Source organism: Gymnogyps californianus, chromosome 7 (genome assembly GCF_018139145.2).
Source record: "Gymnogyps californianus isolate 813 chromosome 7, ASM1813914v2, whole genome shotgun sequence".
Classification (NCBI taxonomy): domain Eukaryota; kingdom Metazoa; phylum Chordata; class Aves; order Accipitriformes; family Cathartidae; genus Gymnogyps; species Gymnogyps californianus.
In genome coordinates, this window is record NC_059477.1 from 44,466,686 (window position 1) to 44,488,537 (window position 21,852).

Below are 21,852 nucleotides of genomic sequence, written 5' to 3' on the forward strand. Positions count from 1 at the left end.
CAACCTGACAAGCTGTGTTGTTTGGCTCTTTTCGATAAATAATATTCCTTAAATTTAACAAAATATCCAGTGAAGAAATACTTGAATATCTGCTGGCCCAAAATGCCATTTGAGTATGAAAATTATAATGCATGTTAACATGAGTGTGCCATTTTTCTCTGATGCATACTTTAGTTGGGTTTTTTCCCTCTCTTTTTCAGCAACTATAACAAGTTCATCAGAAAATGATGATCGTAGTGGATCCAGTTTGGAATGGAGCAAGGATGGGAGTCTCAGAGCTGGAAAACATCAAGGGATTAGTCATGATCGAAGAACAGATAATTGTTCGCCAGTTGCAGAAGAGGAAGCTGTTGGATCTGCTGAGAATTTGCCAAAAGAAGTACCAACAGGAGAGGGTCCTGTTCCTTATGCTCAAAGTTCTGGCTCTTTAGTAATGCCTCGTCCAAACTCTGTTGCAGGTAAAGTCCTGAGGTAGAAAAAAAGACGTCCATAATGATAGGACATTTCTGTTGAATCTTTGTGTTGAAGTTACATTGTTAGTATGAAAGTATTTTTATAGGACAAAAAGAAAAAAGCATAGGTTCTAAACTGAATAGATGAGCATTACCTAAGTTGTTTAAAATTGTCATACAGAGGGCTTTTATCGTGCTTTTTAGTAGGTATTGGTTAGGTCAGGACTTTTGGAACACTTTAAAAGTCCATCAGTCATTCTAGGACTGTATCTGGTGTCAACTAATCTTTGAGGTTGTTGCTTTTGTGTATGCTCACATTTGCTAGATCTGTAAATCTGACTAACACTAAGACCAAAGTCATACTTTGATCTCTGTTGAACAAGTGCATATATATTTTTTTAAAGAACTATGTGAAATTCTGCCTTCTAGTTGAACCACTCATTCAGAAAATGTGAGTCTGTTCAGTTGTGATAGATACATATGTGACATTACCATTACTTCTTCTCAGTGTTGTGAAATAGACAAATCTCTGAAAAAGCACTTCTGACTTGAAATCTATTAGTAGAGCCCATCAAATTCTAACTGTAATGGGCAATTCGCTTACATAAATGTAACCCTGCAAGAAAAATGTTCTGATAGTGCTCAGAAGCATGGGTGCCGTATATGTGGTGGTAGGTTTAGCTAACTAAAAATTCGAAGTTAAAAAACTTGGTAAATGCAGAGTGAAGAAAACTTCAGTAATGAGGTTAGGACTTGAGAGTTGGTGATTCCTAGAGGGAAGAGGGGAGGATATTATACTTCGTTCCAGCTAGAAAATGTTGTCAGTAAAAGCGAGTATTTTTAGTATAAAAGATGAAACAAAAAATGATGCATGGAATTTCTCAGTATGATAGGATGTATAGGGGAAATATTGCTAGTAAACCAACTTTTGAAATTGTGAATGGCAAAATTTTGGCAAAGAACGTGCTAGCAATTTTGATGAGAATTGTTTGAGTTCTGACAATACCACTTTCAATTTTGGAAGATTATAGATTGTAGCACGAGCACTAGTTCTGTGTTTTCATTGTGAAGGCACAAACATGTTGGTTCAGCTGGGGGAAGAAAAAAAAAACCATTCTCCATTTCATTTTCAAAGGAAGTACATAATGTGTTTATTCCAGAAGAGTCCAACAAATTGTAATATATTGGAACTGCAACAGAAAAAGATGCTAACATGCAGCTCAGTAAGTGTTATCAAAGACTTAAGACTTGTCAGTAATAGCCAAAATGGATGCTTTTAAAAAAAAAAAAAATAAATCCTACATTTAGAATACTTCATGAAAGATACTGAAACACACACTGCAGTCTTAATAAAGGTAATTTGAGGTTTTACAATACCATGAAAGTTACTAGCACATTGTTTCAAAATTCTACAGTTGAAGGATTATTTTGCAGCAGCATACTATGATACGAATACAATAATGCCCAGGTTCACGGGCGGGGAGAGAGTCAGTCCATGGTTCTCCATAGAACTGCTGTTACCAAAGAACAAAGCTTTCTGGCTTTCTGCTGTGTTTGTTCATTAGAATCATCCTGCTGACAAAAGTGAATGTATTACAGTGAACAGCAGCAAACAATTGTAATGAATTTGCATGTCTCTAGCTATTTGACATAGTTATAAAATTACAAATGTTAGAAACAGGTTTTGAGTCTGCTTTGAAAATTGCTTGATTTATCTGCAATTTGCTTATTAAATGAGCTGAGCTATAGTTTTATAGTGCCGAAAGGTTAATGCTCTGTGCAAATTGTCCCATGTCAAAGGAAATGTGGTATCCTGATCTTAGATGTACTAGTATCTGATAGTGCAGAGACTTTGGCTACAGATTTTTGTGAAATCTAGTGTGCTTTTAAGCTGTAAATGACTGTTCTCTGGCTTTTGAGTGCCAGTGCTAAATACCTCTCTTCAAAAACTGGATACTTGTGCTACACACGCAAGAAATCAAATAATTAATCTGCAATATCCTTGCAGATAAGGGTGACTGAAGAAATTTTTCCTAGATGAATGTGGGATTGGAAGTTGTCACACCTCCAATCCCTGCTAGAGAACCAGGAGTGTTGTTTTAGGAATCACTGAATTGTGTCTTGCTGTTACTGCTTCCCCTTTTATTACGTCTCACTTCCTGTTTTGGAGTTCTGAGATGGACCATAATCATGCCATGCTCCTGCATTTCCTTTTATCTTATGTTATTGTCTTCCTGAAGAAAAATTCCTGGTTCATGAACATGACGAAGATGATATTCTAACTCTGCATCATATGTCAAGCTCGTGTTCTGCTCTGATTATCATTTGGAACATTTGTATTCCTTTGGAACATTTGTATTCCTTGCATGTGATTCATGTTTTTTCCATGTACTTGATCTGCATGTCCGTTTAAAACTAGTGCCTTTTGGAGATGGACACTAGTTTTGCTGACTCTAGGACATCATGGGGGAGGTAGTAGCAACCCACCGTCTTTTCATGGATATTATAGCACTACTGCATAAACTTTGGGGAATGTCACTCTGAACTAAATTGCTTTGTTGCCAAAGAGGACTGCAGTAACTGCCCTTTGATTGTTACAGCTATCTGAAATACAGATCCCCAGATTTTAGCTTTGGCTTCTCATAGACTTACGAGTACCTGAGTTTTCCAAGTGTTAAACAAGCGTAGACTACTTTAGGTTGTAAGGGGCCCCTGGAGGTTTCTGGTCCACCGTCTCACTGGAAGCACATCCAGTTAGAACAGTTTGCTCAGGGCCTTGTTCAGTTGAGTGTTGAGTAACTCCAAGGATGAATATTCTGCCATATCTTTGGGGAGCTTGTTTAGGTATCCTCAGTGAATTTTTTTTCCTGTACATCTGGTGTGAATTTCCCATGTTCCAACCTGTGTTCATTGCCTCTCATCCTGTTACTGTGCCCCTCCAAGAAGAGTCCGATTGTGGCCTCCCGTTAGGTAAAGAATGACAATAAGCTGCTGCCTTAGCCACCCCTGTTCAAAGCTAAACAAACTCAATTCAAACCTGAGACGTCCCTCCCAGTTTGATGCAAAGGAGTTCTGCCTAGCCTCTCATATTTTTAAAGTGACATCTGCAGCATGCTTTTTTTGGCTCTGGCTCTTTTTCTAGTCATTAAATTATTTCATTTCATTGCTTTAGTATTCATCCATTGCATTCACGATTTCTTTCACTGCTGTAAATTTGGGCTGGACTTTAATTTTTAGGCTGGATTTCTGCTACCTTAGTACCGAGTACCTTGACTCTGAACGTCCGACTGCAAGCCCCATTCACATCTTACAACTTGGACCTGTAGTTTTGACTTCCCTGCTTTACCCTAGGAAGAGATGATATTCAGTTAATGCTCAGTAAGTCTGTATCTTTCTTGCACTGGGGAGCCCAGAACTGGACACAGTACTCCAGATGTGGTCTCACCAGTGCTGAGTAGAGGTGGAGGATTGCCTCCCTGAACCTGCTGGCAACGCTCTTCCTAATGCAGCCCAGGATGCTGTTGGCTGCCTTTGCCACAAGGGTGCATTGCAATCCTATGGTCAGCTTGTTTGCCGCCAGGACCCCAAGGTCCTTCTCTGCACAGCTGCTTTCCAGCCTGGCAGTGCCCGTTGTGTGCTGATGCCTGGGGTTACTCCTCGGCCAGAGGTCTTTGCATTTCCTTTGGTTGAACTTCATGAGATTCCACTCAGCCCAGTTCTCCAGCCTGTCAAGGTCCATCGGAATGCCAGCACGATCATCTGGCATATCAGCCATTCCTCCCAGTTTCGTATCATCTGCAGACTTGGTGAGGTTGCATTCTGTCTCATCATGTAGGTCATTAATGAAGATGTTAAACAGTGTTGGACCCAGTGTTGACTGCTGGAGTACACCACTAGTGAGCTGCCTCCAGCTGCACTGCATGCCACTGATCACAACCCTCTGTGCCCATCCATTCAGTCCATTTTGGGTCCACCTCACTGTGCACTTAGGTAACCTGTACTTCATCAGCTTGTCCATGACAATGTTATGGGAGACAGCGTCAGAAGCCTTACTGAAGTCAAGGTAGACATCATCCATCCACCAAGCCAGTCATCATCTTGTAGTATCATAGAATCACAGAATGGTTTGGGCTGGAAGGAACCTTTAAAGATGACCTACTTCCAACCCCCCTGCTGTGGACAGGGACATCTTTCACTAGATCAGGTTGCTCAAAGCCCCATCCAGCCTTGTGTTCAGTTAGGAGCTCCTTGCTTATCCATGCAGGCCTCCTGCCATATTTGCTTTATTTCCTACTTGTCAGGATGGCCCTTTCTTGAGCTTGCAGGAGGTTATCCTTGAGTATCAACCAGCTCTTTTGGATCCCTCTTCTCTCCAGGACTACATGCCATGGGATTCTTTCAAGCAGAACTCTGAAGAGGTTAAAGTCCGTGCTGCTGAAATCTGGTGGTGTGCTCCTGCTTTTTGCTCTGCTCTCATATTAGGATCCTGAACTCCACCATCTCATGGTCACTGCAGCCAAGACTGCCCTCAGCTTTCACATCTATGACAAGTTCTTCCTTGTTCGTATCAGGTCCAGCAGAGCATCTTTCCTTTTTGGCTTCTCAGTCGCCTATGTCAGGAAGTTGTTGTCAGTGCACTCCAGAAATCTGAATTGCTTATGCCCTGCTGTGTTGTCCCTCCAACAGGTGGACAGTTTTGGATTTGATATCAATTTGAAAACTGCTTTTTTTAATGTGAATATTCATTTGGTTTATTTCTGGTGAAAAAATGTATATCCCTGATATAACTTGGCAAATACGTTCTCTGGATTTTCAGTTCTTCTCTTGTATAGCTATCATTTTGGTTTGAAAATTGAAGAAAATAAAAAAATGTTATCCAGAATTCTGTAGTATTCGATACAAAAAGAATATAAATATTTCCTCACAGATAGTGTACTAGCACCTAATATCTGAACCTGTTCCTAACACTTCTGACCTCACGGATATGGTTGTTCTCATAGTAAAAAAGAAAACTGTATTAACATGAGAACTGTTTACCACGTGAGGGCCATCTGAAAGGGGAAAAATTCAACTAAATCTTCAGTGAACTTGATTGAAAAGCATTTTGTGAATGTTATAACATGAATGACTTCAACCACTGCCATTGTCTAGAAAAACTTATCTGTAAGTACTATGTTGAGGAAAGAACTGTAATAAATAATAATGTTCTTTGTAACTTATACTGAGAGAAAAATAAGCTTCAATCCTTTAATACTCTAGCAACAAGTTCAACGAAACTGGAAGATCTGAGTTATTTGGATGGACAAAGAAATACTCCTTTACGCACTTCAATTCGCTTACCTTGGCACAACACTGCTGGCGGAAGAGTGCAGCAGGAAAGTAAAGGTATACATATTTACATCTGCATCTGTCTTGGCACAGTCATACAGTTCTTCAGTAGTTTTGTAACATGGATGTTCTGCGATCTTTGTAAACACCTCCATCCCACAAAGTGTTATTTTAGAGTGCTCCTGACAGATCACTCAACATGTCTGAAAATAAGATGCTTGCTTACACTTCTTCCTGCATAATGCTGTGGTTTAGAAATTGAACGTATGGCTTTTAATAAGAAATCAGTATATTGTTTATCTAAGTGTGCATGGGCAGTGCAGTGCAGATCGTGTGAATCTCCAAATTGAAGTTGTGCAATACCAGTGTTCAGGAACTGTTCTGAATATTTTCTTGACTGCCAGATTTTATCATGTGATGTTCAGGTAAGAGTGTACTGCAACTTAAGAAATACTATGCTGAATTTAAAATCATAAAGAGGCTGTCATTAGAATTCTGTTTTAGCAAGAAAACTGATCTTGTACCATTACACTTATGACTAATATATACTTCAATATCTCTGGTCTTTGAGTCTCAACATAGCAGGTTTATGTTAAATCAAGTGATGTATGTGATTTTTTTTTTTTTTTGTTTTCTCCTCTTAACTAACTTAGTCATCTGCAGGCTCTGTTAATTTACCAATGTCGCAAATGGGTGATTTAGACCACTTAAAGAACCACAGTCTAACGTTATCAGCAAAAGTGGTTTTATTGAAATATGATGTTGTAAAAGTGCGACTTAACAAAGTTTGATGGGAAGGTTCACTCTGTCACTTACTGCACAAAGGATATAACAATGATTCAAAACTACCAAGACAAAAATCAAAGTTACCAAGACAAAATCTTAGTGCACTATTAACACAAGGTTATGCGTGATATCGGTCACTTCCATCGGTATGCATAAAACTCCTTGTACCCACAGCTTTCTTTGTTCCTTGATGAATGAGTCTTCAAAAAGTCACCTGCTGTTCACGTGTTAATCGCACGATCAGTGTTCCAAGCTCATACGCATCGATGCTCACCGTGTCACTCTGCTCCTTTGTGGGTTTCCAGAGAACAGACTGGAACTAGAGAAGTTCTTGGCCTGGTTACAGCTTAGGCCTTTACCTCCTTTGGAGCCTGAACCAGACTACTGCTAGTTTGGTCAAGGAGTCGAGTGCATCTGTCACAACCAATAACAATTAAAAGCAGAGAAATTTAAGCAAAGTCCTGGTAAAACCGATCTTGAGATTGTATATAGATGCTATGCTGTCCTCCTTCATTTATGTTTTTTCATATTCGTAGATGAATGCTGAAACAGTGTTTGTGTAACATTAGATTTGGTTAATGAATCCTCAGAGCATTATATTAGTGAACACTATTATTTCTGTAAATTTTAATGTTTTATGCAACCAAACCCAAATTCTTCTTCTCTCTGTAAGTCTTGTCAGGTGTGTGCCAAATGTGTAGATTAAAGTAATCAAACATGACTACGCTTTCAGGTGTGCTGTGTAATTTCTGTTCTTGTGGCTTCAAAAGCACAGAAAAACAGCGTAGTAATTTTTTTTTTTAACATTGCTTTAAAAGTATGGGTTTTTTTTAAAACAGAAAAATTTTTTTATTCTCTGTACCTTTTTCTGTTTCTCTGTAAATATCTTTACAGATCTGAAGACCTGACACTGAGATGCTCAGCAGCGTAGTTCAATCTAAACTGAAAAATGTTTGGCACTTCCCCATTTACTGAATTATTAACGCATTTTTAAGAAAACTTTTGGATTCTGCAACTTATTAACTCAAGTTCAATTGTAAAAAAACCAAAACAAAAACCAAAACTCAAATTGTACTTGTAGCTTCTCTCCTCTAGAATTTAATTCATGTACGAATTATAGAGGTGACCTGAACTGAGCAAATCAGTCTTTATTGTTTTCATGATGAAAGCTCTAAGACTGATTATGAACGCTATTAACAAGGTCACTGAATGAAATGATCTTCTGAAACAGTGCTGTTTTATTGTGTGTTGAGTTTCTTCTAATAAACTTTTCTCCCTGCCACCTCTTCTCAGCTCGTTTCATCCCCTATAAGCCTCAAGACATTTTGCTGAAGCCGCTTTTGTTTGAAGTGCCAAGCATAACAACAGACTCAGTGTTTGTTGGAAGAGAATGGCTGTTTGAAGCAATTGAAGAAAAACTGAAGAATACTGATCCAGCAGAGAACAGGGGAGCAGTCATTACTGGAAATGTGGGATTTGGGAAGACTGCAATTATTTCACGGCTGGTGGCACTTAGCTGCCATGGAAGTCGCATGAGGCAAATAGCTTCAAATAGCCCTAATTCATCCCCCAAAAGTATGTTCCTTTTCTGAGTAACTGTTTGGGTTATTGTACTGATAACAAGAATCGAATGTTGTTTGCTTTTTTGGTTTAAGGTAGTCAGGCCTCATCAACTCCTGGGCAAATACTTGTGTCCTCCAGTGAGGAAAGGAAACTGTTACAATTGTATGCTTTGACAGATACCTTCCACATAATATAGCATGGGCTCAGCCCATCGAAAGAGATGGCAAAATGGAGACAATATGTAGAATCCCTTCCGTCAGGCAACGTGTACCCTAAACTCTGTTGGTAGTGTGACTGTAGTAGCTTGTTCTCCTGTTAGTTTGGAAAGAGAGAGGTGACATGTTTCTTCCCCAGTGTGTACCACACGCTTTTCAGCACCATGCGTTTTCCATAGAATTTCAGTAGAGGCAAGAATAAAGCCATGGAGAAACCCATTCTGTCTTCTACTGGGATCCATAGGATTCTGCCACCTGACCAATCCAGTGCCTACGTTAACTGGAAGGATGGCGTGACTGTTGTTACTGCTACTTCCCCTGCTGACACTTCAAATAAGAATAATATTAATAATAATAATCATAACAACTTGTTTATATTTCCCAAGAATTCAGTCATATAACTATTGGCTTAACTGAGTCATCGCATATATAATTTTCGTAAGGAAACTCTTTACATCAGCATGGTTTTACTTCCAGTAGTTCTATAGTTTTGATCTAAAAGTCAGTTGAATTGTTTTAAAATTGTAAAGTTGTAAATATGTGCCTGTATTTATCAGACTAGTTGCAGGCTTATTTTAATGCTATTGTTCAGTTTAATATTTACTCTAGCAGTAAAGATACTCCATGATGTTTTCCTATAAAACAACCTGCTATCAGCAAATTTAGTCTCTTTTGTATTTGTTGTCTTTTAAAAATAGATGGTGACTCCTGTCAGGAGATTCCCTTAAGTCAGTTACCCCCGTCTGCTCCTCCAACAAGTGGTACCAATACAGTGAAGACTCTGAATTGTCCTGGTACTCCTGAACACCAGAATCAAACAGGTGATTCTGTGAGACGCCTTGCTTCAAAGGTGAGTTTTCACTTATTAATAGATTTTCAGTATGTTAGAAAACCTCTAACCTGGGAGAAGACAGTCTGCTTTGCGAAGCCTCCTGGGTATGCCAGTAGTCAGTGGTGCAAGAACAGGCAGTAACCTTGAACACTGCTGAAAGATGTGTACGTTTCACGACTGGTGAAACCAGCTACCTACCTTTTCTACCTTTCAAGTTATTACGTGAATTCTGCTTGGTCATAGGAAGAGTTATGTTAAAAATTTCACATCTGTTTTATATCTGTATGGGAGGTTGCAATCCTTTACTTGCAGAAGGGGCCGTGTGTTCTCTACAGGTAAATGCCTAGTGTACCTTCCAAAAGCAAAATTCTGGAAGAAAAAAAGAAGATAAAATGTTTGGTCTGTGGATAATCCATCTATATTCTATGATACAGGTTGAGTCTGAATGTAGTCTTTCTATTTTCCATACTCTGAGAGTCTGAAGTAAGCAATTTAAAGTTATTTTTCCATTAGATTATTATGATAAGTGTTTTATTTTTTGCCTAAGTAGTAAAAATAATTAATGTCTGAATTGCATACTTTATGCAAGTAGTTGTGAGGAAAACATCAGGTTATTGTTGCAGTCTTTAAGGTGATGTGTATTATTTGGAAACAATGTTAGGAAGGCCACTGAAGTGCATACTTTTTATTTACTGTGAACGCCACGTTTTCCTTGTGGTTTGATTTTTTTTCCCAAAGAAATATGGCCTGTGTTATGTTTTATTTTTAAGTAATACACATCCTTGAAATAATCAGAATATTGCAATTCTCTGTTCTCTATTGCAAGTTGTCCTCTTTCTCTGTTTGCTATATGAGGATGTCTTTAATAGCTGTCTGTCATTTACTTTTGCCTGATGATGATCAAATTAGTCCTTGGGTCCTTACAGTGTATGACACAATGTTGTTAAATTGTAGCTAATAGGTTGCTTAGTTGGAGCCTCAAGTTATTTTTCTTGTACTACTTAGTTACTTAGCTGTTTACCCACTGTATCCAAATGGCATGATCTCAAATTACTATGTTTTCCTGCCAGAATCTGACATTTTGATTTCTTTTCCTCTTTGTGTGCCCTACAAGGTCAAAATCTATTTGATTGTCTTCCTTTCCATGTCTCTGATACAGGCCATCTGAAACCAGTTGCGGAGTTGGATAATTATTCTAAAACTGAAAAATATTTTGTAGTTGAAAGAGAAATTTAGTAACACTTTATCATAATTGGACTAACTAGTAGCCAACTTAAATATTGAAGGGGTAACACTTTTTTTTTTTTTTTTTTTTTTAAATTCTCCAGGTCATTGCTTATCACTACTGTCAAGCTGACAACACATACACGTGCCTTGTCCCAGAATTCGTGCATAGTATTGCAGCTTTACTTTGTCGTTCAAATCAATTAACAGCATACAGAGATCTTCTAATAAAAGAGCCTCACTTACAAAGCATGCTTAGCCTGAGATCTTGTGTCCAAGATCCAGCAGCAGCTTTTAAAAGGGGAGTGTTGGAACCACTTTCAAACCTCAGGAAAGGTAGGTCAAGCAGGAAGTGACTTGGAAACTGAATCTAAACTGCATAAAAAGTGAAAAAAATCTAAGAATATGTATTTTAATGCTCTAAGAGAAATAAATAAAGCATAACATTCCTGGAGAAAGGGATTCCTTGATTGTGGTGGTTGTTTGTAACAATAGTAGGTAGGTTTTGAACAGTTGTTTCATGTTTTAAAATAAAATTCTATGAAACTAAGATCATGGAAACTTTACATTTATTTTTTTGCCAGAAAACTCAAGGATAATTTTGTAGCCTGAAGTTAAGGCTGGCACATTTGCATTAAAGGATTTTGTTTTGAGATGCTTTTGAGTTTTGTCACACTTTTTTGTTTTGTAATTTTCTGTGCCTAAACACCTGTAAAGTGGATGTGGGTTTTGCTTGCTTTTAAAATTGATATGGCAGTTTTCCAAGAAAGCTTGTAACAACATGATTTTCATATTTTAAAAAAAAACTAGCAAACTCCTGCTTGAAAACAGCTAGCTTCACAGTATATGCCAGCTTGAGCAGGTACTTGATATATGGCAAGACAGGGGAGGAGATTTGCCTGTGTGTGAACAGAACATGTGTCATTCCTATGAAAACTGGTTTGCGGTTCTTGAATTTTGTTGACAGTCAGCAGAATTCCTGTGAAATCCATTGGCAAATCTTATGTTTACCCCTGGGATTTTCATTCTTAACGACTGCTCTAAATGAATATTGCTAGTTTTTCAAGCTGTTGCAAAATAACCTTTTCTCCTCAGAACTGAAAGTGTAAACCAATGCCTTTATAATTTTGGCAAGTTGTAAACTTTTTTTTGTTTGGTAAGTCCAATAAAGGATAAGTTTTAAGTAAATAGCTAATAATTAACGGTAGTGTTAACTAATAGCTTAACCTACATATGCCTTCTTCCCATATCCATGCATCTCTTACGTTAACAGCCTTGTTTAATCTTTTAACTCTTTTTAAATCAGTTGTGAAATAGATCCGTAATAATAGTGCATTAAAAAACACTATTGTAAGTGCTTGCTTCTACTTTTTATCATTTTAAGGCAACGCTGTTTTATATTTCCTAATGTTGTTTTTAATCTCCTAAATAATGCTTAAATGCCATAAGGTGTATTGCTGTGCATAAGGATACGTTTTTATTTCTTGATGTTCAAAATTTGGGGATAAAAATATGTCACTTGATAGGAGAATTTGTATTCATTCTTTCCTTTATTTTCATATTTCAGAGCGGAAGATTCCTGAGGAAGACTACATAATTTTGATAGATGGTTTAAATGATGCTGAATTTCATAAACCTGATTATGGTGACACACTTTCTTCATTTATCACAAACATAATCTGTAAGTTTCCTCCCTGGCTGAAGCTCATTGTGACTGTAAGAACTAACTTCCAGGTAAAAAACACCTTTTAACTTTTTTCTTACCCTCAAAGACTAAGTGGTCTTTTATATTGGTGCGGCTGGATTATTATGAAAAATACTGGTTCAAAGTAAAGTCTCTTGGGTTTTTTCCTTCCTTCCTTTGTTGTTGCATGTTTATTTACAATGCACAAGTATGATATTGGAGGCCTCTTTTGTTTTGAATCACTTGAATCACTATGGTAGTAGAATTGATAATATAAGAAGTAGTGAAATCAGAGTTTGTTTCCTTGGGCTGAAGAGTGAAATGGGCAAATGAATGATTGAAAGCTTAAAGGGGGGGGGGGGGGGGGCGAGTAATTAGAAGCCCATAGTGATTTTTCCCTTCAGTGTTTACTTGTTGGAGTGTATTTCTGCTAGTATTAAGCTCTGGATTTTCACTTTATAGGAAGGGATAAGCCACAATTCTACTCTCTACGTTGATGAGATTGATTTCTGGCCTCATTACCATTGATCTCTCTGCATCTCTTCATCTGTTTGCTGCCCCTGAAAAAACCCAGCCTCAAAACTTCTGGTTAAAGCATTTTGTCAGAATTAAGCAGCTAAGAGATACTTGCAGAAATCCTGAGACTGTTTAAGTGAGGCCATACAGAATTCCCATTTTTCTGTGCTGGACAGCAATGTTCTGAACAAAGTTCTGGTTTTGTTTCCAGCACTAGTCAGGCTGTTTTAAGATAGTCACCTTCAGTTCACTTCAGTTTAAAAAAGAAGGTGTGTCTGGTTTAGTCTTTGCCATATCTCTGAGATAGCACCCTTTATATTTTGACAGTGCTTGAGATGTAGCTCAACCAGTCCTGTACTGCTGCTTGACTAGGCATCCCTCATTCTCAAAGAAGAAAACTTGAAGGAGAACTGAGTCCAGCGCTGTAGTAGCTGTTTCCTAATGCAGTTGAGAGTATATTTGGACAGAAGTAGGCAGATGGCTCCAGGGTTGCTCTGTGCACCAAGCTGACAAGGTGCAAGACAGTGCTGATGTAAAGTTGAATGTGTGATGGGGTTGGACTAGATGACCTTTAAAGGTCCCTTCCAACCCAAACTATTCTATGATTCTATGTCTGTTTTGACAATGTTAAGGTGCACGTATGCTTCAGTACAGCCTTCTGAGAGTTTATTTCGTATCTACCTTCTTGCCACTAGAACTCTAAGCATTTAACTGGCTGAAGAGTTTAGTTCTCAACTAAATTTTTATTTTTAACAAGGGATTTCTGTAGTAGGGACTATTTCCTCTCTGGAGAAGCGGGCGTCTGCGATCAAAACATCTCACTGGCCTGAAAGTTCAGCTCTTTGAAATCCATGCTACTTTAAGTGGCATAAAGTGTTCCTTTTTGTGTTGTGAAAGTGTTGAGAAGTTTGTTAAACCCTTCTGATATATGCCTCTATATAGGAAGGTTTAGGTCGTTTGGATCTTTATTTACATAAACATAAATGTGTTCTGTGTTACATAAATATAAAAATGTGTTCAGGTAAACCTGTTGAAGTGTCTGACTGTGCCATACTTGGTGTTTGCCTTAAACTAAATGGGGCTGTATATGTGTGGATGGTACCTTTCTGGTACATTGTTACTGGAAGATGTAACAATGAGGAGATTCTTTTCTCTGTTGTCATTTGTGATATTTCTCAATAAATCATTCCTTCTTAATAGATCATTCCTTCTACCTCCCTCCTTCCCCTGGCCTGTCTTAGGGTCCAATTCTGGTAACTGTTTTCTGTTCCCTTAATTTTGAAGTGATCATTTCTGTAGCTCATCCCCTTCAGTTGCCTTGCTGAGGTTGGTCAGTAAAATATTTGAGACCTTCCTATGAAAAATGATGAAATGTAGAAATATTGTTCTGCCTATTATCAGGGGACAATATTTGCAAAGCCATCGCAGAGATGCTGCATTTCTTTTTAATCTGTCTGGTACTCATTACAGAAGAGAAATATAGCAAAGATGCATTGTTGAATTTTCAGTGCTGGAATACTGTAATGCCTGTGTGTTGTGTTTTTTTTTTCCTTTCTTTTTTTCCCCCCTCTCCCCCTCATAGGAGGTAGTAAGTTCACTGCCCTTTATCGCAATATCCCTGGACAATTTTCCAGACAACAAAGAAATTCATGATGACTTGAATGCTTACATTCAGTACAGAATTAATAACAGCCAGGAAATTATAAACAACATATCTTTAAATGGAAAAGCTGATGCAGCTATTATTGGGAAAGTGAGTAATCACCTGATCATGAGAAGCCTGGGATCTTATCTCTATTTGAAACTCACTCTGGATCTTTTCCAAAAAGGTCACTTAGTAATCAAAAGTGCAAGCTACAAGGTTGTTCCAGTGTCTCTATCAGAACTGTACTTACTTCAGTGCAATATGAAGTTCATGACAAACTCTGCTTTTGAGCGAGCCCTGCCCGTATTAAATGTGGCACTGGCATCCCTACATCCCATGACAGATGACCAGATTTTCCAAGCTATTAATGCAGGCCAGATAAATGGTGAACAACAATGGGAAGACTTCAGCCAAAGGATGGAAGCCCTTTCGTGTTTCCTGATAAAAAGACGTGACAAAACACGTATGTTCTGCCATCCTTCCTTCAGGGAATGGCTTGTTTGGAGAGCAGATGGTGAAAATACTGACTTCTTATGTGAGCCAAGGTAAATGAAACCTGCAGTAAATCGTGTTCAAATAACTGCAATTATGTTTTATATGATTGGTTGCAGCAATTGGTGAGAGGAAAGAGTAATGTTAAAACACAAGCACACCTAATTTTTTCCAAAATGAAAACTTTTATATGTTTAGAGTTAGACTTGACCAGAAGTATCAGAGGTTACAATGCATAATTGACTTTGTAGAATTTGCAGATTTGCATTTGACTTTGCTACCCTCGTGGAGAAATGAAAGTACTATGTTGTTATTAATATAGCAAAATTGTTGAGAAGTATGTGCAGCAGTACCTTGTCTATTTAGAGTGCAGGAACAGAAAGAACAGATCATTTGGGCTGTTTTAAAAGTAAAAATAAGACATTTTGTTCTATAATTATATCCTCATGGCATTGTTTCAGTTTGTTCCATCTCACCTTCTTTGACTTAGCACGAATTAGTTAAATTGGAGATGACAAGCTGTTATTGTACAGGCACATGCTTGCAGTCTGCATCTTCCATTTTTTTCATATTCTTCAGGGTTTTCAGTTTTTTTGTTTCTATAAAAGAATAAATAATGCTGACATTTAAAATTATCACCGACCCAAGACTTCTCTGTGCTTTCAAGTGGATTTAACAAAAACGGTTCAGTAGGTGGAATTATCAGGGTTGCAGACTGTTTGGCCCCTACCATTTTTCAACATTGCTAGCTGCACCCTGGGCCCATTGAATACCTGATGCACAGTGCATGCTCTAACAGAAGGTGGAGGGTTGCCTAGTCTTACTTAAAGCCTCCGTTTTTGAAAAATTCTGTTTAGAAATTTCTGAAGATGCGTCGAGAAGCCCCCTGCAACTTCATCCCCTGGATGAATAGTCTAATTAGCATATGGTTAATTGTTCGGTTCCAGTATATAGTCTGACTAATGTATAGTATATGACAACCTTGTTTTCTCAGGGTTATGCCATTTCCGCTGTTTCCTAGAACACTGACTAATGTAGATGTAGAATTACTAAATACACATTTTATCTCAAATTTCAAAAGGATTCAGATCTTCTTCTTCTAAAAGGACTGGGTTTTATCTGAGGTACCTGCAGTTTCTGACTGTGAGATGAAACAAGACAAAAGGGGAGCACTATGCAAATCGCTGTCCAAAGCTGCATTGGTTCTGACATGGGCCTCTTGCGAGGTGGCAGTAGAGAAATATTAGGAGTGTGTTTCAACTTTGAAATTTTTCTTTTTTCTCTTTGCATTATTTCGTTATGGAAATAATTTTGTTTAGATGTAATGGTATGTTTCAGTAGTCTGACAAAGTTGAGCTGTTATGACAGGCATACAGATGCGTTAGGATATTTACTGAAAGTATAGTTATAAAAGTTCTCTCTTAATCCTTTTCACTAGGAATGGACATGCTTTACTGGCTTTCATGTTTTCTCGACAAGAGGGGAAGTTAAACCGCCAACAAACTATGGAACTTGGTCATCATATACTTAAAGCTCACATTTTTAAGGTAAAGCTTACAGCTTATTAGGTTTTATGATCTATTCTTACGAATGTGTCTTAGAGATTCTCCTCTGAGTTGCTTTAATAATTTGTTAGAAGCTTATGCAAAATACTTGGTAGTGCTAACAAACAAAATTGTTACTTTTCTTTATACTGATGAGATGTAGATATAAATAGTATTTCTAATTCTATAGAGAGATTTCCTGTTGTATCATTTCTGTTAGGGCCTCAGTAAAAGGACTGGAATTTCTTCCAGTCATCTTCAAGCCTTGTGGATTGGTTATAGTACTGATGGACTGTCTGCAGCCCTTGCTTCTCTGAGAAACATCTATACACCCAATGTGAAGGTAAGAAAATAAGCATTCATGTACAAACAGTGCTTTATCTGCCACTGTTGCTGTAACTCTGTTGATGAATGTTGAAATTAATGTAACCCTTTAAAAGAAAAAAAGCCACCACTATGCATCTGTAACTGAACTCCTTTATAACAAGTCTTCATGTACTTTTTAAAGCTGTGTTAAAGTCCAGTTCAGTTTTCCTTGATAGTTTTGATGGAAAGAAGGGTTTCACCCTGATTCTGATGTAGTCGCACTCTGTAGCATAGGTAAGCGTGTGGATGCATTTTCAGGGTGTCAGATGTTCCACCTGATTTGCTGGGCAGACTTCAGCTGTATTTTCTTGTGTGGGGAAGTATCAAGGGAATTGTAAAAGGCGAAATACTGTGAGAGTGAAAGGATGTAAAATGCCAGTACTTTGCACTATTATTTGAATCCCTGGATTATGGATAGGGAAGTCCAAGTTGACAAGTTGCAATTTTAGCCAACTGCTAAGCCTTTTGATTGGAAATCTGCGTGTACATGCACACACACACACACACACACACGCTATGATAATTTTTTTGAGATTGCTTTTTATGCAATCTGGTTCTCTATTAATGGAGTCAGTTACATAAATCTGCACAGTAGTAGCAAGTCACACAGATGAAATTGTGGTGAGAGAGTAGTGAGTTTCAGGGGAGAGGCGAGTCTTCTGTTAGGAGTACATAGTTCAGTAACACAATAATCGATTTGCTAACAGATGATTTTTAAACTTTCATAGTGGTATATATGTGATAAAGTCGATGTCTGCCAATAAAATCTGCATCAAAATTAGGGAGTAACGTATGAGTACCTGAATCAAGATGTCAGAGTCTCTTAATAAATTCAGACAAATCTGAGGAAAAAACTGTTTTGTTTAAATTTAAATTTTAGGTGAGTCGGCTGCTGATCTTGGCAGGAGCAAATGTGAATTATCGGACTGAAGTACTAAATAATGCTCCAGTGCTTTGTGTTCAGTCGCACCTTGGACATGAAGAAGTGGTCACTCTCTTACTAGAATTTGGAGCTGCTATTGATGGGACTTCAGAAAATGGGATGACAGCACTTAGTTATGCAGCTGCTGCAGGTCACATGAACATAGTTTCACTGCTGTGCAAAAAAGGTGCAAAGGTAAGCTGATGCACAAAGATTGCAATGTTTGAAGCCAAAAACATCATGCAAAAGCCTAAGAAAATTGTTGTTGATTACATAAGTATATACTTAACACACAGAGACTTGGGGCGGGGCGGCAGGGGAGTCCAGAACATCTACACAGGTTTCCATGAAGTGTTTTCCATGTGCCACTGATCGCAACCCTCTGGCCCGTCCGTTCAGCCAGTTTTGGGTCCACCTCACTGTGCACTTACTGTACTTCATCAGCTTGTCCATGACAATGTTATGGGAGACAGTGTCAGAAGCCTTACTAAAGTCGAGGTGGACAACATCCACAGCTCTCCCCTCATCCACCAAGCCAGCCACCTCATTGTAGAAGGCTGTCAGGTTGGTTAAGCATGATTTCCCCTTGATAAACCCATGCTGACTACTCCCGATCACCTTCTTGTCCTTCATGTGTTTGGAAGTGGTTTCCAGGATTAGTTTTTCCATCACCTTCCCAGCAACTAAGGTGAGGCTGTTTGGCCTGCAATTCCCCAGATCTTCCTTCTTGCCCTTCTTGAAGATACGAGTGACATTTTCTCTCTTGCAGTGCTCAGGAGCTTCTCCTCTCCATGGCCTTTCACTAGACTTTTTAACTTTGAACATTTGTTTTTTTTTTTCCCCCAATGCAGACTGACTATGTAGACAAGAAAGGCCAGTGTGCTTTGGTCCATAGTGCATTGAGAGGGCATTGTGATATCCTTGAATACTTGCTCAATGTTGTTTGGATAACTCCTTCCCAAGAACAAAATTCACTAAGAAAAAGCCAGGCACTGCAACAAGCTCTAACAGCAGCTTCCAGTATGGGGCACTGTCAGGTAGGTTGATAGTTCACATATTTCCAAATCTGTTTGAATTCATGAGAATTATACAACAGTGCTTGCAGCTATTTTTAAAAGAGGTTTGGAAAGCAGAACTATTGAAACCTCTGATATTTACAGTAGTATGCATTCTTAGCAGCTGTTTTAAATGCTGTAGGTAATTATCCAATAATATTCTTTGCTTCAGGATTTGTTTGTATGTAATTTTCTGTCTACTTTTTCCTCTCTGTTCTTGGAAGTTGTCCTAAATCTCTAGTGGTAATGATGATATTCTGTATCAGTGATCCACCCTGGTATGTTTCTACTTTAGGTTGAATTTTTTTTTTATACTATAACAAATTGTATATTGCACATGCTTAACTTTTTAACCTGATGCACACGTCAAGTTACAGACTTCAGCTTAGTGTCACGTAAGACAGAAATTTGGGGTTGCGTGCATGTATGTGATAAAAGAAGTGTTTGTCAGCATTACAGTATTATTCAGTAAAAGGAACACTAAAAGTAAGCACATAAATACACAAAATGCTTTAGATATTTAGGTAATAGAAGTATGTCTTCTGTTCATTGGGAAAATAGATCTTAACCTTGATATAAAAGTAATCAGTAAGTAAAGATACTTGAATAAAGATCACACTAGGCTGATGGAATTTCCTGTGTATGTATTATAAGTGATGTGCCAAAAGTGGAAACTTAAAATCTCTTCAATAAAACCATTTCAATATTTACTACTTTTAAATCTATTTTTTTTATTGCTATAAGATGAAGAATCTGATCTTTAAAGTTGTTTACATGATTCAAACATAGTAATGTCTGTGCAATTAATTTATTATATGATATATAAGCCATCACTGTCTCACGATATAAATTTGAGGATTCTGAACTATGATTAACTTGAATTAATGGATAATTCCTTCACTCTCATAAAAGTTCTTGTTTGCTATCACTGATTAAATGAAAGCAGTCAACTCCTGAATATCAGCAAAATAGATCATGTTAATCATAAATACTTACTCTTACCTGAAAAAGTCCATCTTTCTCTATTTTTAGGACGATAAGAAGCTTAGTTCTACTTAGCTGGAAATAAGACCTGTGTGTTTCATGAATTTTAAATAAATTATATTCCAGCATTTCGGATTTTAGGATTTTCCGTACATTGTATACAACACTTTTCATACAGCCTGAAAATACCTATATACTTTCTCCTTTCCTTCCTTTGCTTTTTCCTGTAGCATCCAAAACTTTTGTTAGTGTGATTCTACTCCCTTGCCTGCTTGCTGCAGTCTCAGTGACCGTGTCCCCCATTAGAAAATCTGTTTAAAGTAGCCATTAGAAGAGGTTTTAATTTAATAATCTTTTACTAGCAGGTGGTTACAAAATGTAGATTTCCTTAATAAAATAAAAACACAGAAAAACTTAATTTATAACTGATCTCAAGTTTAAAAATTAGCGTTTAACAAGGTATGTTTAAACCCTTCTGTAAAGAAATTTTGAAAAACAGCTAAGATATAAACAATGTAAAAGGAAAAACGTAGGAATTGCCATTTTACAAGATGTATGCAAATATTCTCTTTTTTCCCTTTGTTTTAGGCAATAGGGAATTTCCTCACTGAACTGGGATGCTTTATTTTTTATTTTTGGTATTGTTTGTCTGGATTATTCTGGTGTATGTAGGTCACACAGGAGTTCATTAAATCATAATCAAGTAAAACGCCCTGAACCAATTAACAGAAGGGCACTGGGCTTTTTTTGTTTAAACTGCTTTCAATAACATTCAGTCATCTTCAACTCGTACTAAAAATCATGCTGAACTTGCTTTGATGGATTGTGAACAATATTTTCTTTGATTCATGTGCATTAAGAGAGAAGCACTCTCACTTGTTTTAAATCTTTTACCCAAGTGCCAACTGATGTTTTTTGTGACTCACTACGTCTCTGCTAACTGTTTTTGACAGGTGGTTTGTTACATCTTGACAATTGAAAAGGACCATGAAGTAGACATCAATGACACTGATGCCTTGTGGGGAGAAACAGGTATTTCCTTTCTCATTTTCCCTAATTAGAGTTGCTCATTTAAGAAGTGAGAGTTTTTAATTTTGATTTTTTAAATGTAATTTTCTGTGGTAAGTCATGGGAGAATACCAGTTTTAATAATAAAGTGCAGTGTGTAAGTATAGAGTTTTTAACTTACTAAATCTACTCATCTCGTGTATTGAAAAGTTATTTTATATTAAAATTACTGTAAATTTTCTAATTAAAATTGAAAATTGTCTGTGGAAATATAGTGCTTCAAGCTTCCGTGTAGCATTTCATAGGATTATCTGTTTGAGAACTTTTTTTTTTTTTTAAAAATCTCATTTGTTTGCAGGAAATGCTAGGCAATTGCCTCATTTGTTCCAATTAGGCAATGGATGAAAAGACATGCCTTTGTATGTATGGGAAATGCCAAATATTTTTTTAAAGACCGACTGTGCAGCCTGCAGCTGAAAGTTTTCCTGTTTTACCATATGAGTAGCATCTTGATTTCATTTAGGCAGCTGAGATTGCACAAGCAGGTGGGAAAACAGTCTCTTCTAATGATTGTCAGTAGCCTCTTCACATGTTGGAGAAGTGAATGTTCTTTATTCCTATGCATATACAAAACTCTTGTTGCAAATCCAGTGAATTCCAAAAAACATACATCTGTTTCTAAATTAATTTTCCTTCAGTATTTTCTTGTCAAAGTCTTGTATTCAAATTCTTGCTTAATGTATTGGGAGTGTTTACTCATTAAGTAAGTGCTTCCTTATGCAGTCCTAACTTGTGATGGACGTGAAGGTCCGAGTCCAGAGAACTACAAGCAGTTCCCTGTGGCACTTTTGTGCTCTCTGAGATACAGAGTAGTAAGTCTGGGACAAGAAAAACGTGTAGAGTGAGTCACGATAGCCACAGGATTAGCATTACATGAAATATTACTCTCCAATTATTGAATATAAAAAAACTTACATGGAAAGGATGCTAATTTATATGCTGCTGGAATCTTCACAGTTTTGCATGCGTGGGTGAACTTGCATTTCCATTGTACTGCATGGTTCTTTGCTATCTTATTTTGTAAATGGGATCATGATCTGGAACTGGATAGTGATAAAACTTAGAAGTATGAGGCAGATGGAGTGAGGAGCAGTGTGTTTTGTGAGTGCCTGTTTTAAAAAGGGAAAATCCATTGCACCTTGAGACAGCATAGAACAACCTTAAAGATTGTTCCTT

General features: G+C 37.5%; 1 protein-coding gene across 3 annotated transcripts in view; it reads left to right on the plus strand.

The window, feature by feature from the left end:
• The window catches only part of TANC1 (tetratricopeptide repeat, ankyrin repeat and coiled-coil containing 1), a 97,808-nt gene that overhangs the window by 61,483 nt on the left and 14,473 nt on the right, over positions 1-21,852 (plus strand). For all 3 annotated transcript variants that reach the window (XM_050899492.1, XM_050899491.1, XM_050899493.1), the window contains 12 exons: positions 201-458; positions 5,712-5,837; positions 7,860-8,141; positions 9,043-9,194; positions 10,505-10,736; positions 11,968-12,134; positions 14,183-14,790; positions 16,176-16,284; positions 16,502-16,624; positions 17,528-17,764; positions 18,421-18,606; positions 20,562-20,640. In XM_050899492.1, coding sequence (XP_050755449.1) covers positions 201-458; positions 5,712-5,837; positions 7,860-8,141; positions 9,043-9,194; positions 10,505-10,736; positions 11,968-12,134; positions 14,183-14,790; positions 16,176-16,284; positions 16,502-16,624; positions 17,528-17,764; positions 18,421-18,606; positions 20,562-20,640 — 2,559 coding nt within the window. The remainder of the gene's footprint in view (positions 1-200; positions 459-5,711; positions 5,838-7,859; positions 8,142-9,042; positions 9,195-10,504; positions 10,737-11,967; positions 12,135-14,182; positions 14,791-16,175; positions 16,285-16,501; positions 16,625-17,527; positions 17,765-18,420; positions 18,607-20,561; positions 20,641-21,852) is intronic.